This window comes from Amblyomma maculatum, chromosome 6, assembly GCF_055883805.1.
Source record: "Amblyomma maculatum isolate TAMU_Amacu chromosome 6, ASM5588380v1, whole genome shotgun sequence".
NCBI lineage: Eukaryota > Metazoa > Arthropoda > Arachnida > Ixodida > Ixodidae > Amblyomma > Amblyomma maculatum.
The window spans coordinates 49,576,233-49,595,463 of NC_139349.1; the positions used below are offsets into that span (position 1 = coordinate 49,576,233).

Consider the following 19,231-nt stretch of genomic DNA (forward strand, 5'->3'; position numbering starts at 1 on the left):
CCACCCCCTTCACCTCAACTGAAGCCCCTTCCCGCTGGAATAAATGAAAGCAAGTTAGATAGGGGCATGGATGGCATGCAATATCACAAAAAGGAAAGTTCCACTTGATAAGCAACGGAGACTCTTGATCTCCTTTTCTCATTGCTACCTCTTCCTGCTGAACAAGAAAAGTGGTCCATGGTCCGTGTTTCAAGTTTGCGTCGTTAACAAAAGTGTCGCTGTCTCTACGACCTTGAGTCATCTGATTGGTGGACACACCGGAACCGGCTGCCCCTACTACTTTTGGTTCTGGCGTTTTCACCGTCATTTCAATAATGTCACAAATTCGGAATACGAACCCATGTGTTGCCAATGCTTTAATAAAAAAAATCATAAAAAACAAGTAAGACAGCAAAAACCCTCCTCTCAGGTACAAGAGAAGGATGAGACGAATTTTCAGTATCTCTTTTCAGGAAGTTTACTTACTGCACAGGGTAAATTAGTGCCACCTGCTGCATTATGAAGAAGCTGAGCACATCACCTGACAGTTGCTATGCTCACGTCGCAGCCCATGCAGTTGTCACTCTTTGTGGCTCAGACATCTCGCTAGGCTCTTTCTCCCCAAACACACGCTTCAAGAACACACATACATTCTGGGAGTGGCCCCACATTCAAGCATCAAAAGAAGGCACCCTGACAACTATGCCAACACAGTACTCATGCCTTCAAAAGTGTAAGCCAGCTTGCTCTGCCACCATGTATTAGAACATCCCTACTGCCACACCAATCAATCTGGGCACAAAATGGTCATTCTTTTTGCCCGAGCACTCGGTCCCAGCCTTATGACATAAAGCTATTGCCTCTGCTCATTCTGCCCATTGGGTATATAACATATAAAACCGGAATATAAGTTGAGTTCTTTTCTTGAAAAAGCAAGCTGAGGTCGCCAGTTGTCTTATATAGCGGCCTTTTAGAATCTGAGACAATCTGGAAACGTGTGGTATGCCTGCTCATGAACGAACAGCCAAATTGATGTTGACATCCTGCAATTGCTTGCGTTTGTTTCAATCCATGGCGTATTTGCCTTCACTCGCGCTCTTTTGTTCAACCTAAAGTAGTATATAGTTTCTCGTTAGAAATTAATAGTTTCATGTGGAGGCAGTTAGAGTGGCATATAAGAAAGAAATTGGTGTTCGCCAAAAAGAACGGCAAAATGGCTGCTCCCTCACTGACAGTTTGGAATTTTAGAAAACAGCCTACGGTATTGGCATGGATAAGATCAGCTGTTCACATGTAACCTTTCAGGAAATGCTGTGTAAGCAACACGCTTTATGGAACTAGATGACACACTGTGGGAGGTCACGAGCGACAACAGAGTCCTCTTCCGACGACGCTGCTGAAAGTTTAGAATGAACTTGTAGCTCCAGTGGTACACGAACATCGGCAATATTGTAAACATATGCCCCTCAGCATTTTTTTTTCAATTTCTTTTTTTTTTCTTTTTTTTTTTTTTTTTTTCACTTCAAAGTAGGGGTTGAGATATATTCTTACTTCCCCTATATACGGTTTACATGGTAATTCTTTCTCATGACACTGATGGCATCAAGAAGAAAAAATTTTGGCTTACACTGTGAATTATTGCTGGTTTCACTAAATTTCGCTCCTGAAGACCAGCAAAGTCCATTGTTCTATCATTCCATGCTTAAAGGTTCTAGCGCATCTCAAGTAGTGTCAAATACAACTGAATTTTATATGTTAATGTTTTCTTTCATGCTCGCCCACATACAGTTATGAACATATGTATGCAAGAAGCTGCTTCACACAAAAGGTTAGTCTGGTAGAGTTAGCAGGTGCAATTCATCATGCAGCACTGTAAAATAGGCATGTAAACTAAAATTACAGCTAATGATTACAGTATTGTTAACAGTAACACAAAAATTTCTAATGCCATGAAAACCTGCATGATAACAGTGGGCCTGCCCCGCCGCAGTGGTGCAGTGGTAAAACGCCCGACTACTGAGTCGAAGTTCCCGGGTTCGATCCCAACTGCGGAGAGCGAGTTTCGATGGAGGCGAAACAAAGAGGCGTCCGTGTGCTGTGCGATGTCAGTGCACATTGAAAATCCCCAGGTGGTCGAAATTACTCCGTAGCCCTCCACTACGACTCCCCTTTCTCTCTTTCCACTTTCACTCCCACCTTCCTCCCTTCCCTTACGGAGCGGTTCAGGTGTCCACAGAGCAGCAAGTGTGACAGATACTGCGCCTTTCCCTTCTTGCGAACTAATTATTATTATTATTAATAATGGGCCAAAGGGGAAATGATCCTTAGTACCTGTCAGAGTAAGGTCAAATTTTATTTATTCAAGATGATATACTGACAATTCCAGGGGGGTTTCAACAGCTGTGGGCAAACAGAAAAAAAAAAAGAAAAAAATTGAACACTGGTAACAAGGAAGGGAGGATATTTATTTATTTATTTATTTTGTAAGATGGGGGTTTATTAGAGGTACTGGGACGCGATCTAGGAGCCCGTCAGGAACAGTCCACGTATGAGTAAGTCCAGAGCCCACACTGATTGCGATGTCACTGGCGACAGCGCACGGAAACTTCTTCCTCTTCGAATGTACATCTTCCTCTTTACAATTTATTTATTTATTTATTTCAAAATGCTGCAGGCCTTATGGCCCAAGCAGGAGGGGCATACCAAGTGACAATCACGCACAGAAAAAACATACAATACACATTGCAACCTCATTAAAGTCATTGTAATTATTAAAAGCATACACGAATAAGGTAAAAAGTTTACACTAGTCTTTTTAGTTATATAATCATGCTTCATTTCTGAAGATAATGCACTACTCAAATGCATTTATCATCACCTCCTGTCCAGTGCTAATAGAGAATTTCGCAGCATTTTTGTTGGTCAGAACAAGAGATACCATCAGCTAGGCTGATGTACAGCAAAAGTACAAAAAAAAAAAAATTGAGGCTACATCACCTAAGAATATCAGAAGTAGCAGACCTGACTGCACTGACAGAATAACCTTTACAAATGGTGCTCACTATTTCTGTTCGAGAAAAGCTGTTCCAACCCTAAACAGTCTGTGCTCGTCCAAAGAAAGGCAATTAAATATTTTTGGAAACATGAATATTCATGTGTAATTTTTTTACAGATATGTATGTTATAATGCAAAAAGCTTCAAGACAGTTACCAAATTGTAACATGCTTTTGAAGAGTGAAAAAAAAAAAAAAAGGGAGGGGACAGTCAAGGCATTGTGCATCACATGCTTTTTTATTATGATTATTTTTTTCTGGAAACAGATACCGTGAGAAACTCAGAATAGAAACATACGACAAAATTGGCCATCAGCATATTCAAGCACATGCTGCATGAGCTAACAATAACAACAACAAAAAACTAAGCAGGAATAAGAAAGGGGTTGCATTCGTATAAAACAAATTGAAGCTAGGTGCAACAAATTTATAAAAAATACCTTCATGTTCTCTATGTATACAGCTGTGTGTATAGAATATTGGGAGGGGTAACAGGCACTAGTTACGAGTTCAGGACTGATTAAAACAGTGTGGCACCAGGCCTCCGGTACCCAAGAGTAGCAGATTCCAAGGGCAGGTAAGAAAGATATATCACACAGGCGATTTCACGTAAAATAGTCTTTGTGAAATACTACAAGAAGTGATAAGAAGGGAAGCAGTTTTGCAAGAAAGAGACTCGCTTACCTGCTAATGTTTAACGAGCTGCTGGCGAGGCTGAATTGAGCAATGACAGACCTCTTGGACAGAGCCGGTTCTAGGACCATGACTGTACTCTCCCAATCGCACATGTTCTTTCCTCCTGCACATATATAAAGGTGGGGAAGGAGAAAAAGAGTATGACATTATCCTTACAAGGAATGCTGGCGAAGGCACTGGCGTTAGTACTGTCTATGTCAAAAAAGAGTGCCTGAAGAGAAAAAAGCAGAAAACAGTTTTTACATCCTCACTCCAATGCAGCCAGAAAATAACATGTGAGGTAGGCTAGATAGGACTCAGGCGGCAGTCTGCTATTTATGCAGCCCACCTAGTAATCCTACCTGTCTGCCCTAGCCAGAAGACTCGAGCAACAGTGGTGAGCATTACCACCCATCTAGGATGTGGCCATTTCTGTGAGAATTATTCGAAAGTCCATACTGCATGCGGCAAAGCGTGATTAAAAAATATTCATTGTAGTAGCTGTTGGTGGCAAAATGACGAAAGGAGGTGACAAGATTAGAAAAGAAATGCTTTTACCAAAATCACAGGGGTGAGGGATAGTGCTCACTGCTGATAAACCCGTACAAAAGCTGTCTTTTTTCCACGACAGCGTACACAGCTCATACATGGCCGCAGTATACAGGTCATAGACAGCAATTAGAAAGAACAAGGTGGACACTTAAGCTCTGTCTTTAAGTGTACAATGGGACAGTGTCAATGGCTCCCATTTGCCTGCTTCTCACGCAGTTCCTCATTCGCGTACACGCACTTTCCTTTAAAACATGCTGGATACTTATGCCGCGCTATCTGTCTACTCCTAAGGCGGAGCTTAAGCATCATACTAAATTCTGGTCCGTCATTGCTGAGTATGATGCAGACTTTCAATAATTTTCTTATTAATTCAATTAAGTACCTAACCCAAATGCTACCACTTTCGTGGAAGTTGAGTAGGTCAAGCAAACAATTAGGCCTAGCAATTCTTTTTTTCTTTTTTTTTCTAAGAGTGATGCAATGCTTACGACTACAGGCTCAACGAAATGAGCCTGCTCTGGCAGAAGCAATTGCTGCTATGCACATATAGCACACGTATACAAGGCACAACAGTATGAAAGGGATCAAAAAAAGACGTGAAGCACAGAAGATGCAAACTCACAGACAGTGACTGTTACGAAGATTCCAGGCCATCACTCACTGTCCTATAAACGGGATTAAGATTGAGAAAAGTTGCAGAGCGAAAGGGATAGGAGAGCAGCAACGACAGAAAGCACATTACACATATAGAGCTCGGAAGTTGGACAAAAGAAAGCAACAAAGCAAAGCAGTGGCCAAACCTAGAATGCACTTCTGTTTGATATTTCGCACGAGGAGGAGAGAATTTTGTGAGAAAGACTAATTTTTTTTGCTGCCCCCCCCCGGGAAAGTGGCAGACGGCGTTAGCAAGCCAGGTAAACCACACATAGTGAAAGATTTCATTGAATTGATCTGCATAAGGATTGACTATGTTTTAAGCACAGAGCTCTGAAATGGGCACTAGCACGGTACGGATACTACACATGGCTCGGCGGCAATCCTACATATAGTCATCTCTTCATAAAAATCATTTCAGAATGTTATTCTATTAAAAAAGGAGGTCACTTTATATGCAACAATACATGTTTCAAAAGACATAAAATGACAGTGAACTCTGTCATATGGGTGAAAAAAGTTCAAGTGCAGAAGACACGGTGATGGAAGACAACGTAATCAGACCAGGAGACTCACTTCCAAGTCCAACAAAGAACTTTGCTACAAGGTTTGTAGGCAGCCCTCGTGACGTCATGAAAAAATACTTGGTGTCATCATGGTCTCCTTTGATATTGAAGTAGCAGTCATAAAAGGCGCTCACCTGGAAAATGTTGCATAAAAAAATTTACTTTTTTAGTGTTCCTTTGTGGCATATGGTGCTCCACATAAAGACACACTTGTCCATCTATTTGTGAATAGTATTTCATATGAGGATGAGAAAAAAAAAAATGGCAGAAGCAAGGGGAGGGGTTCCAAGCAATGCACTTGCATTTAAAACCTGCAACAACTCCATGCAATAAATGCTTGGATAAGGAAATCGCAATAGTCTGCATTTATAATCTCTTCTCAGTGAGTTGCCTAGACGTGCTATGATCGACTTTTTTCGCAAGGTGTAGCGCCCTCTGGAAAGTGGAAGGAAATTCGTCTGCTAAACATAAAACTGGTTTAAAAACAAGGACACACAGATGCTGCAGCTATAGTTCACTGCCACAGAGCATTAGCACATACTAACAGCATTAACAGAGCATTAACTGTGCATGCAAGTACGGAGTTAAGTGCAAGCTTGCGGATCCTGCTTGCATCTGCCTCACAAAAACTCAGCAAGTACTTTATAAGCTGATAGTTTACCTGCGACTAGAGACGGCTCGTCTGTTTGACCCGGAAAAAGAAATGTAAACGCATTCAATTCAGTTTACTATAGATTTTGTTTGAACTGAAAAAGTTCAGCATCCATGGAATGCAAGGCATCACTTGCTGGCTGTTAAGTACAAGTTGTAAACAGTACAAATTGAAAATTAATTAAGCAGGAAAGCCAGGGGCGTAATTTGACGGTGGTATCGCTGGATAAGTAGCCCAGCTGTATGATTTGAGGCACAGCTCCACTAGTTTATTGAAAAGCACTACCTCCTTGCTGCCTGGTAGCTAAGTATTGTTCGTCCGCTATCATCCCCCCCTTAGAGCAGTCAGTCGGTTAAGAAGGCTTATCAACTTCATGGAAGACACTGAAATACATTTTCTGTCAACTGCAACAACTGAGCAACAGCTGAGCGTCACTGCCATCAACTTCATAATGACCCTTCCCCCGACTCAAACCCAGCGCAACAACCCAAACATAAGAAGTCAACCTAGTTACTAGAAGTAAATTTCCACTTGTGTTATTTTTACTCGAGACACAAATTTTTTTTCAGGTACAACTCCAGGTACCACTACTTGCACATGCTAAAAAAAAAAAAAAAAAAAAAAAAAAAAAAACCAACAAAAAAAAATAGTCTATGTGAGTTTTGATTACACAGAATTATCACATAAAACAATAAATCACCGAAAAAATGTCAACGATTCATTCATCAAAAATAACATCCACTGTAAAAGAAATTTTTGTTCTGAAATAAACAGCAAAAACGTCAACTGAATTTTCAAAAAGAAAAACCCCAAAGTTCCAATCCCTACTCATAACTAATGGAACTCAGGAGAGGCATGCACATGCACAGCAGTGATGGAAAGAAGGCCAACTGTGCTGAGAACTACGCAACAATACACTGGCAGAGTAATACTGGTACCTGCAACCAACAAAGAAAACTGTTGTCTGAGACCTCCACCCAGTACAATGTGCCAATGGTTAAAAACCAATGGTTAAAAACCTATGCACATAAGGAACATATACTATGTGGTCCCTATGGAAGCATACCCGATGCACCATGTTTGTAATGTCTTAACACACTAAATGCCTACAGACCTCAAACCCGTGGCTGCAGCCAACCAGCAGTGAGTGCTAACAAAGGACAAAGGAGAGTATTTAAGAACGCTAGTGCACTTTAGAATAGAAACATTCCCTTGTGAATTTAAAATATGCATGCAGAAACACAGTATACTTTATTTAGTCACAGCAATATATTTGGAAGGGGAAAGGCAAACAAAAAGCATAGCACAAATTCACACTGTAAAGACAAATTAAATTATTTCTGAATATTACTGGTTACATGACTGGAATTGGTATATGATTAAATATATAATATAGACATACAACATATGTGAAAGAAACATTTGGTGAGCAGCATGACTGATAGCAACAAAAGGCTCAGTTATAGTGACTTTCAATGACAAATTAATATAAGAAATCATTGTTTTTCCCAGACATTTAAAGTGAGAAAAAAATTTTAATTTCCACCAAAACTTAATGAAGCATTTTGGTCAGTGTCAGATCTTTTTAAGCTGTTGCACTGGGTTGAACAAGAGGGCAGGATGTCATGTAGTCTGCATGCTATAGCAGTAACGAAGCTGTTGCCAAGCGGTCGCAGTGGCCTACTGCTACAATGAGTCACTTTTTTGTGACACTTGTGCATGGCTCCATGCCAGTGCATATGCAGTGGAGAAAAGAAACCTACTCAACCTGCTCTAAGCAGGTGGCAACAGCACACAAACTTTGCTAGCACACCGAGAGCACATGGAACCTCCAAGTCAACACAGGCGTGTAATGTGTCAAACAACTGTATTGTTTTATCCAATGGTACAACTGTCTCACCACACTCCTTGCTTCCAAAAATTGTTTCTAAACCACGTCATGTTGCCGAAGCCATGGAAACACTTTTGTCGGGCTGCACAAGATTAAAAGATTGTGTGCTGCAAGAGCATCGCCTTTTTTAAGCCCCAAAGTATGCTCTGAGAAGAGAGCAGTGGGCTTGTTATATACCGAAAGGCAACCGAGAGCTCTTGCATAACTGCAAGGTTTGTGAATAGCACTTTAAATATGAGTTCCTGGCAGCACTCCACCAACAGAACAATTGCGCAAGTTAAACCGTCTCTGGATAGGGAATCTGAGCTAGGGCACGCTTTCGGCACGCTATTTCTTTTTTTATTTATCAATGTCGCTTTGCTAGGTGTCGAAGGATAATACAACCCTGCCTCAGAAGGCATTGCGACACGTCAAGCACAAGAAAACATGCTTTTCAAGAAGGCCCCATCAAAAATACTGACAGAAACATGATCCACCTCTACTGCAAAGTCAATACTGGCAAGGTAATTAGTCAAGTACACCTAATGCACAGACATATACACAGACATATACACAGACATATACACAGACATATCCACCCCAGTTTCATATAACTTGAACCAAGGATTAAAAAAAAAAGCAAAAAAAAAAAGCAGTACAGCAAAGCTTGGTGAGACCAATGGGATGTCTTTTGTCATCCTGTAAGTTTTAGATAACCCCCTTGGCTGGCCCCCTTGTGGGTCCTCATCCATGTACATTAACTATGCTACCTGCTTAATTAGTAATCTTTTAATGCGAGAGCATAACCCTATAACAACTGCCACTACTGAGATATCTCAGGAGACCACATGCACACACATACACCCCCTGCCACTCCCCAGTGTGAGTATACTCATGTTGCCTTTACAACTCCCTCCCTGCCACTGCCGACACTACTCACATCAAAATAATAATGCGCAAATGTCAATGGCACCTGCGGGAAAGCCGCAAAACCCATAAAACTTGCAGGGTAAATTTGAAACAATATGCGGAGCGGATGTTTCTTTATCCGCGTCCTCATCCACACCACGTCGCTTCCTCATTGTCAGTAGTGCGGCCATGGCGAGACAGCCTGCAATGTGTGGCCACGGATCGATGGGCGAAAAACATGAGGAACTGCCGATGAATTCTGACTCAGACAAAAGTGACAATGTTGAAACACCTGAGCTTTTTTAAAAAGCTTTTTGAACAAACACAGTGAGGAAGTGATCTTGCTGCCTATGAATACGAGCAACAAGAGGAAACCTGCCGAGCGTAATAAAAATGTCCTGCACATTACCATAGTGCCTTACTTGCATAACATTTCCATAGAACTAACATGTAAACATATTTGGCCAACATGCAAAAAAAATTTGTTGTGGTTTAGCTCTGGTTAACCCTAGTTGAACTGCGAAAGCAACGGCGGAAGTTTCTTTTTCCTGCTAAATTATTCCCTTATCGCGCCCTATTAGTGTAAGGTGCTACATTATTAGGGACACTTAAGCTCATCCTTTAGGGGTATGACGCGAAAGCGTAAGCCTAACAAATATACTGTGTGGCCTAGGGGCAGCATGTCTAACTTGGGATCCAAATCTAGATTCTGATCTCACACTTGATCTCACACTCCCATCACAAACGTGAAGCTCGAGTTGGCACCACCTGCCCACACGGCCATGTAATGTGGTACCATACAACCCGATGACCAATCAGTGCACGGCCATGTCATTTTTCAACTGTCACCTGCCAAAGCCATGGTCATGATTTCGGTAAAACGCCAACACTGACAATGCCGTCACTGAATTTTCTGGAAAACGCGGCCTTTAACACTACTGGATTGATACTCTGAAAAACGCATGCAATGATCTGTGTGTATTTCAAGAAGGTGAAGACCATCCTTAGGATTATACTGGTGATGCCAGTTTCCTCGTATGAAGCAGAATGATCTTTCAATGCACCGAGAAGGACGAAGACATGGCTTCAAAATGTGATGGGGGACTAATGCGTATGTAGTATTACTATGACACATGTCCATCGAGGCATTAGAGATGATAGTAACTTGACTGAATTGATTACAATATCCATCAGTGCTTGCTTCAGCCATGCTCTAGATTTTGGATCCCTGAAATGTTACAAATTATGGAGAAGTTGTGAAAAGCCTTATGCAATGTACGCATAAGTGTGTGAATGCCTGCTGCGTCTAGTGTTACTCTCAGCACTTTTTGTTTAAACGTGAGCAACCTGACCAACTACCGTTCGTTTAAAGTTTTAGTGATATTCTTCTTTACCTTACAAATGGCAGGTTAGAAAAGTGTGTTAAAGGCATTGCAACATGGCAACGCTGTTAACTCTTTTTTAATATATCACATCTTATTAACAAAATAAGTAAAAAATGAAATTTCATACTCAAGATGGTCTCTAAGGCAAGCTACATGTACCCACACCTGAAATTTAAGTGGGTTTATGCCTCTGCAAATAACCGCTAATTCCGAAACATTCTCACAATCTCACAGCAGATATGCTAAAGATCCATCATGCTGGGCCAAAATATATAATCATCTTTTAGTAGAGAATCTGATTTGCATATTTTAAATATTTTCAAAAGACACTGATTTCAGGCCATTTTCGAAAGAAGCCATCATAGTTATAATTGCGGCTTCTGGTTGTGTTTTAAAAGAACAATATTGGTCCACAATTGAAGTCCTCAACAGGACACTGAGATAAGCCTGGGCTATATTCTAAAGCATTTTCACTAAGAACACCACAAACTGAAAAAACAAATTCTTGACATGATATCATACCCATACCACGCACAAACAATCAACGAACAATTGTTCCAGTATGTTATTATGAATTCTTCAGCATCTGAACGTCCAAGTGAGAAATAATGAATGAATGAAGGCCTGAGGCCGTATAGTTAGGGGATGAGGAGTAAGGGGAAAAACGTCCGTGAGGTAATAATTCAACTCCAAGACGTAAGGGTACAAGTCAACAATAAAAATATTGCAGTAGTTAGGTTGCATTGAAAACAGGCAGCTTTGCCACGGCCAAAGAATTCATCCGCACAAAGCGCCGTCGGACGGCGGCAGTGCTCAAAGTCTGGTACCACCAGAGGGGGGTCTCTACTGATTACTGCACAGGTGGAAAAAGAAATAAAGAGGAAGAGAGAGAAAGCGGCTGGTGCCCTGCTTCGCACATCGTTTTATTCAAACATCCCATCCCAACATCCAAACTCCCAACATCCCATCTCCCCTCCCCCCCGGACACCAAGAGTGCCGCCGCGAATTAAGGCCGGCATAACCCATGCCCGGTATCCCCCCCCTCCCGAGAATAACCCAAAGACCCCAACCAACCAACCAACCAAATGGGAGAACTTATTTTTCTCCATCGTGGGTTATAGAAGATATGCTAATGGTTATTAAAACTCACTGCCAAATTGCCTAAACAAGAGAAATGTTTAAAAGATAACAGCCTCCTTTGTATTCATGCAATCTTTATATCTTCGAGCGTGGGCAGTTCTCACGCCTCTCTTAAATACTGGCGGGGGGGGTCTCAGATCCTCCGAGACTCCCTTGACTTTTAGCCCTGGCCGTAGACGATGGTGCGTGTAGCAAGCAGTGTGAACGCTTACAACGCCCGTGAGTGAGGAGGCAACTCTCGATCGCGTCGTAAGCGAGCGGTGGCGTGCGCCAGCGATGACAAGTAATGCCCAATAATGAACTTGTGTATGCGCATTTGTGTCAATGAAAGCAGTTAGTGCGAAATTTTATGAAATTGAAGCTAGACAAAGCGCAGCGCTAAAAGCCTCGCGGATTTCCCAGCGCCGTTCAAATCCAGCGCGCAGGATACCAGGTCACGTGACAGGACAAAGGACCCCCCCCCCCCCCCCCCCCCCCCCCCCCGCCCGCTGCGCGAAGTAGCCGTGTCGGCGTGTTTACCAACTGCCATACAAACATGCCTAGATTGAAGTTTCGCCGTGTTTAAGCTGCGTTTCGCCGGCTCGTCGAGACGTTTCAAGTTCATTGCACGCATACAGCAATGAAATGTCGTACAAACGTAAATGCGATGTTGTGGGCTGTCATAACAGCGCTGGTGGTAAAGGCAACGATAGAACCGCAGTCGTGTCCCATAAGGTGCCGCGGGATGAACCTCGACGTTCGCTATGGTTGAGTGCCATGCCCATGCGAAAATGGAAAGGTAGAGAACCGGATACTCTGGTGGTATGTTCTCGCCATTTCCGTGCCAACGATTACGTGGTCAACGCATCAGTGAGCCAATCGTTGGGAATGCTCTGCAGACCAGTACTTTTTCGTAGCGCTATTCCATCAATCATCTCGCCTCCATCACTTCAAGAAGTACCGTCGCGGCAAGAAAAATACGGCGCGGTAAGTGCTGCTTCTCTCTTTATGCTAAGAACTACAAGAAAAAAAGGAAGAAAAAAAGTGCAAAAGGGGGCTTGTACGAACGATCGCGCACTGCTTGACCTCGGGAGGGGCTTCAGGTAGTACGGGCCGGAGTAGTGCGGAGCGAACTTTTGACAGCTTCGCTGAATTCTAGCTCGCGCTTGTGCGTAGCGGTGAATGAGTGTTCGGCTGGTATAACCAGGCTAAAGAGTACTAGTACACTTTAACCAGGCTTGATGCTAAATTTCAGCAATGCATGGAGCTGCTACTTGGATTAAGAAAAATTTTCGATATCCTGTAGGATACAGACAGGTGGGCCCATTGACGGATTTTACTCGGCGCCTGTACCTGAACGTGAACAAAATGCTGGCAAAAAGCCAAGGCTTGCGCAGGCGCCGCATCCGCTGATCACAAGCTACGATAGGGAGTCGAATTGGTCAAATCCTCTCCGTTAGCGTGAACTGACGCGTTTTTGTCGGACTCGCAGGCCACGTCGTGCGTAACAGGTGTGATATGCACATTAAATCGAGTCCTTTTCAGAGTTTACAGGAAAAATAAATGCCCTTCCTGGAAATAGTTTCCAAGACGGGCATTAGTTGCGTAAAGAGTATCATTCCTGTTTTGTGAGAGCAATAAATGGAGGTAGGTACTACATGCAATAAGCGACAAAGGAAATGGGGCCACAGTGCTCTTTCTCCAGGCTATCAATGAATCTTAGGTGACATGCGCAGCTCCAAGTGGCCGTTTATGTGGATTTTTTTTCGAGCCTAAAATTGTTGCTCCCGACAATATCAAAGGAGGCAGAGCTGTCCAATTTAGCAATAGCCACTTGGACATACTTCTGCAAGAAACATATTTAATATTATCAGTACTAAAGGCAATGCACTTTTCATAGGGGCGGGATGGAAGGGTTGGACACACATTACTACTTGCCATTTTAATACAATATAATAATAATAACAATAAGAAACATAATGAAAAATAAATGAGTTTATTATCCGTCTCTTATTATTCAATGATATTGAATGCTGCTGCAGAACATTTTGTTTGGCCCTGTTTCATGGCATCTCTGCCAATTCATGTTAGTCATCCTTTGGCTTCATTGTACTCCTCACGCTCCTATTATGTTGTTAATGAGCTGTGCAGTATAAGGCCCTTTTTTATCTCACGACATCATGGTTACATTGACAGTGAACACACATGCACGCTGCACTCTTCAGCTGTGCACATTGAAGAAGCACTGTGACATCTTATTTGTTACTGGTTAGTGTAGTTAAAGGGATTTTGCATGTGTTCCAGGAACAAGTGCGGAAAGAATTACCAAAATCAGAGCAGTCAAGTGAAAGTTATTCCACTTTGAAAATTCAAGATAAAGACCTCAGACGAAAAGGCATTTTGCCCGCTCCTCCCACTTCCCCAATCAGAACTGCGCATTGCACATGTGCAGCAGAAGCTTGCATGCCATTCTTGCTTTGCAGAACAGCGAGTTTTGACAGCATTGGACAGGACAACTTAACTTAAATTTGTTGACAGCGGTCAAATGCTAACACTAAAGCCCTTTTAGAAGAGCTAAAGCTGTCCTTCACAACAAGCTCAAAAGCCAGGCGGTCTTCGAAGCCTGACCTAGCGTAGCAACAACGAGCCTTGTCTAGTGTGGTGTCCCCCATTTTTTTTATGGGAGCATTTCATTAATGCCGCATATTGAATTACCACCAAGTTTAGTAAACCCAGCAAAGCTAAGCTAAACAGCTTTCACTTAATAATTAAGTTTAACCATGTTAAAACCCCACTGTTCTTTATTGTCAACTGTGCTAACGAAACGTCTCAATTATAGCCATTCTCCCCTTCTCTTAACCTCTTCTGCTTTTCGTCGTCTTTCACCACATTTTTAACCAAGGCATGTCAGCAGTTTTTTTTTATTTTGCTGCCTTCTCGGCGCAATTTCAACAGCAGCACGCCTCCAAATGAAATTTTGAAGTGAAGTGTAATGTTCTGCCCCTAGCATTATTGTTATCTTTCATTTGCTTTCACTGCACTTCTTTTCACTTTTTGTCTCGTGTGAAATGCTCTCAGTACTCGGAGACACCTTTTGGATCCATTTACCTAGCATAAAGGAACTAAGTGAAAACTTGATGTGGAAGGCAGCACCCAATCTGGGTGCCATCTCATTTCTGCTGTTGAATATCGCCAGAGCATTGCAACTCCATTGGTTCGAAATGAGCTTTTCTGGAGAAAATAAAATAGTAATGTTTAATATTTCAGCGATTTCCTTTGGTGTTCAAACATTGCAGTGTCTCGTTTACGAGTAATGAAGGTCGCATGGTGGATCAACAATGCAGGGCCCTTTTAATGCCATTACGGGTAGCCTATTGAAGTGCCGCATTGGATTGGAGGTACCTTTTGAATGTAGGGATATGTTAGTCTCTGTCCTTGTTTTCAGCTTTTATCTTTCCTTTTTAAATTGGCTGCATAATTTACTGTTCATTGCGTATTCAATAATCATCATACTTCTGTACAAATTTGCTGTGACAAAAGTGACTTCACAGGTTATCTTATTCCAGACACACCTCAATGATGTCAGAGATGTGGAGATACAAACTGACTTTACAAAATATGTTGTGGTGAAAAGAGGTGGCCACAGAACAGGATGTGCAAAGCATGTGCAGGCCGGCGTTCTTCGTAAAAGCATCTGTGAGTATATTTTCATTATCAGGGTAACGTTCAGATGGTCCTTAGAGCACAGCACAGCGCCAAAATAAAAGTGCAATGCTGAGTGTGTTCATGCTGATCTTTGCAGTTTTTTTCTATTACAGAAGTGTAAAAAAGAAATGGGGAAAGTTACCATAAGCACAGAAGAATTTAATAGATATGAGTGCTTATATGCATTCTTTTCATTTGTTCAGTGTACTTCTCGACTCTGAGGTGAGGGTCCTACATGTGAGAGAAATATGAAAGCTACACAACAAAGAAAAAAATATAACAGTGTTTATCATAGAGTGGCAAGAAACCCCGAGCTACCTCCCAATATGAATGTGCAGCAGACTCCAATTAGGACGAATTTATGGACAAGATGAACAATGTCTGGTTTGCTCCTCATTGGATTCAATGGAGAAAAGAAAATAATAATCTACTTAAGGCGAAATGTTTTGCACATGTTTTGGTCAAGATGAATTTTGCAACAACTGCAAACCCCGCCGACCTTGTGCAGTGGCACTCATGGATGTCTGCGTGGCACTGTCAAGGAAAAATGCGCGGAATGTTTCCACATAAGAAAGTGCACCCTGACAAATACCTGCTGCGCAACCTTGAGTAATTGTACGAGAAGCTGCCTTTTCGGCAGCTAGCATTAAAGCTTTTTAGCTGACGCAGAAAGGCAGGGCACCTTAGCTCCTTGGTGCACAGAGTACAGAGATACCAGGTTTCGATATTGTGCGTGTGTCACGTGCCATGCATTGCCAATTTTGATTTGGTTAGTTTGGTTTATGGTGTTTATGTCTCAAAGCAACTCAGGCTATGAGAGATGTGGAGTGTCCGGAAATTTTATCCAATTTGGGTTCTTTAACTAGCACTGACATTGCACAGCACATGGCCACCTTGCTTTTTGCCTCTGTCGAAAAGCGGCCGCCGCAGGCAGGATTTGATCCCGCAATCTTGGGCACAGTAGTCGAGCATGCTACCCACTGCACCACCGCGGCGGGGCAAGACAAATTATCTGGTTCCTTTCAAGTTTGTCTTAAAAGGAGTCTACTGCATAGCAATGCAAAGTAAGAAGTACTGCTCATGTTGGCGAAGCCTGAAGTGCAGAAAGGATAGGGACGTGAGAGAGACACAGGGCAAAGCGCTTTGTCCTGTCTCTCTCTCATGTTACTGTCTTTTTTGCGCTCCAAGCTTTGGCAACATGAGCAAACTCCACAAACTAGCTCAAAAAACAGCCTTAAGAACTATTGCTCAAAATGTGATTTGTCCGCTACAAGTCTGCCCCACATTACAAGTTTTGTGATCTTTGATGAAAAATTCATTCATGCTGCGTTCCTCATTCCTTGTCATTACTTCAGTGGTTCAGGTTAACACAACCATGAAGGAAAGAATGGACAAAGAACTCCAGGTTGACCCAAGGGATTTTTCACCAACCTCGAAGCCCATCAAGCTGCAACGATCTGCATTAGGAGAGATGTGATGTTTCATACTAGAAATACTTCAAGAATGTCTGATGCTTTTATCATTCAGCTCCTGGAGGAATGACAGAAAGTGCATGGACTGTAATTTGACTTTGAACACCCAGGCAGGTTCTTAGTATGGTAATAGCTATTTTATGGAGGCTTTGCCGAGTCGAGATTCAAGGTAACGTGACAGTGCACCTGACACAAGAGTCATCACACACCCTCAAAGGTAAAAAAACAGAGGTGCAGATGATGGAATCATCAACCTAGAACAGTCTAGTAGTACTGGTGGCCAACTTTAACATAGAAGCAACGCATAGGGGGGTTCACAGATGACATCTATGACCGGGGCCTGCAACTTGCTTTGAACACAGCAAAGCCAGTGACAAAGAAAGGAGTGCATCGACTTAATATCCGAGACCTGCAGCATTGTAGCAGACATAGAGCCGATCATTACACACTTTTGTGGCCGCAAGGTTACAGCTGTGAACTTGTGAAAAGTAATGAAGAAATGAAAAAGTTGCAAAAATATTGTCTGTCTTCACTGCACTTAGCACAGCATAGCGTGCCCTTGTTACTGTAGCTACTCTATGCTGTGTAAGCAAAAAAATCAAAGCAGCACAGCAAAGCATGCATTTAACTGGCTCTTGCCAGTAGGATAGAGCAGAATCTATGTGCTGCTCGCAACCTGATCTGGAAGGGTGGCAAAGGTCACATCAGGTTTGTGAACCGGTTTGCTTCTCTTTCCTGGCAAGTGAAGGGGAAGATGATCAAGGAGGCTCCACATGCAGGCAACCAAAGACAACAACGCGCCTGCTGTTTCCTTAAAGACCCCCACACCCGCATTTCATTAAAGCTTCTCGGTGTGGTCCTTTCTCCATGGCCTCGAAGAGGAGAGGAGCGACTGCTGCATTGCACGCTGTAGCCAGAAACCGTGCCGCCCCGTGCCTTGCATGTGTCATAATGAAGACAACAAAGGCTGTTGAGCCGCATGTCTTTTAAGCGTTGCCATGCCTTGCATGCAGTTGCTGAATTGTGGCTTTATTTTCTTTCTTTTTAATCAAAAAGCTCTCTAACAAGCATTCAACTATGTTCACCATGTATACAAGTTGGAGTATACTTCTCTTTCGTTCAGTGCAATAACTAAATAAATACCTCCAAATTAATCTGTTTTCAATTTGGTGTCTGTATTTGGTTGGTTTATTATTTTTTTTTTTTTTGTGAATAGAAAGGCTGTAAAACATATAAAAAGAAAAAGAAAACTACCAAAGTGCATGCTGCAACAGCAGTGCACTCAAACAAGAACTCTAAAGACATGACTTGCCATCTAGAAGTTATTTTTTTCTTTAGGATAAGGCCACAGCTGGCATGATGATGGTGCAATGGGGCTGTGCTCATCTTTCAACGTTATCGAAGGTATAAGGTAACATTATTTCACTCCGCTATTATGAAAAAGAAGGGCTCACGATACCTTCATGCAGTAATGGCACTTGTAAACGCTGTGCTTTCTGAAGGGTCAAAAGCAGCTGGAAGGCAAGGCTTTTGAAAGATGCATCATTGGTGTCATTCTCCCCATTCCTTTTCTGTGTTTGAAGCTGAGTTTGTCTGTGTTTGAAGCTGAGTTTGCGCTTCGCCCTAGCCGTGACTCACATACTGGTCAACCCGAGCTTAGACCGGGTTGACCAGTGAATTTGAGAAAACCAGTTTGAATTGGATGTCGGTATATATGATAGAGGAGGCTTTGCGTGCAGACCTTGGTCCCATTGACATTGATGGGCTGCAGATCCTGACTGATCCTCCATCATGGCGTCTTGCCCTATCAAGTCCTGGAGCATCAATGGACAAGAAGTGGAAGCTGTGACAGATTTTCTGTTCTTGGGCGCCAAGATTAGGAGACTGCAGCCATGAAATTAGGAGACGCTTGCTTCTGGGAAAGAGAGCAATGGTTAGCCTTGACCGCCTAGTAAAGAGCAGAGACATTAGTCTGCCAACCAAGATCCGTATCACCCGTGCTATGGTATTTCCAGTTGTGATGTATGGATGCGAGAGTTGGACTGTGAAAAAGGCTGACCGCCGAAGAATTGACGCGTTTGAATTGTGGTGCTGGCGAAGACTCTTAAGAGTTCCTTGGACTGCCAGAAGATCAAATCAGTCGATATTGTCGACCATAAACCCTGACTGCTCATTGGAGGGTCAAATTCTAAAGTTAAAGCTCAGCTACTTTGGTCATCTGATGAGAAGAGAGGAGTCGCTGGAGAAAGATTTGATGTTGGGAAAGGTTGAGGGTCGCCGGAGAAGGGGTAGGCAGCGAACGCGATGGTTAGATGGCATTCTCGAGGCATTGCAGATGAAGCTATGTGATGTTAAGAAGATAGTGAGAGACCGGAAAGCGTGGCGTGACATGGTCCATAGGGTCACGAAGAGTCGGACACGACTGAACGCCTGAACTGATATATGATAGCAAAAGCCTTTGTTCTAGAAACAAGCAATATAAAATAGCACAAGGAGATGTAAATAACAAACTGAGCACACCTGAAGTTAAAACTGCAAGAAGAAAGATTTGAGGGCGCAAAGTGGAACGGGTGCTCCAAGATATTGGCTGGTTACATTTAAATTTGTATCTGTATTCATTATCATCATAAGCCTGATTG

The 19,231-nt window shown here is 42.5% G+C and overlaps 2 protein-coding genes across 3 annotated transcripts in view; one reads left to right on the forward strand and one right to left on the reverse strand.

Annotated features, from left to right (window-relative positions):
* LOC146185700 (uncharacterized) overlaps positions 1–19,231 on the reverse strand; it is a 71,627-nt gene that overhangs the window by 26,754 nt on the left and 25,642 nt on the right. For both annotated transcript variants that reach the window (XM_084606624.1, XM_084606625.1), the window contains 2 exons: positions 5,491–5,614; positions 3,718–3,832 (listed from right to left, as the gene is read on the reverse strand). In XM_084606624.1, the coding sequence (XP_084462750.1) occupies positions 3,718–3,832; positions 5,491–5,614 (239 nt within the window). The remainder of the gene's footprint in view (positions 1–3,717; positions 3,833–5,490; positions 5,615–19,231) is intronic.
* LOC146185703 (uncharacterized) lies at positions 11,934–17,762 on the forward strand. Its single transcript, XM_084606627.1, has 3 exons — positions 11,934–12,402; positions 14,982–15,111; positions 16,476–17,762. The coding sequence occupies exons 1-3, from the start codon at positions 12,061–12,063 to the stop codon at positions 16,595–16,597; spliced, it is 594 nt and encodes a 197-aa protein (XP_084462753.1). The 5' UTR covers positions 11,934–12,060; the 3' UTR covers positions 16,598–17,762.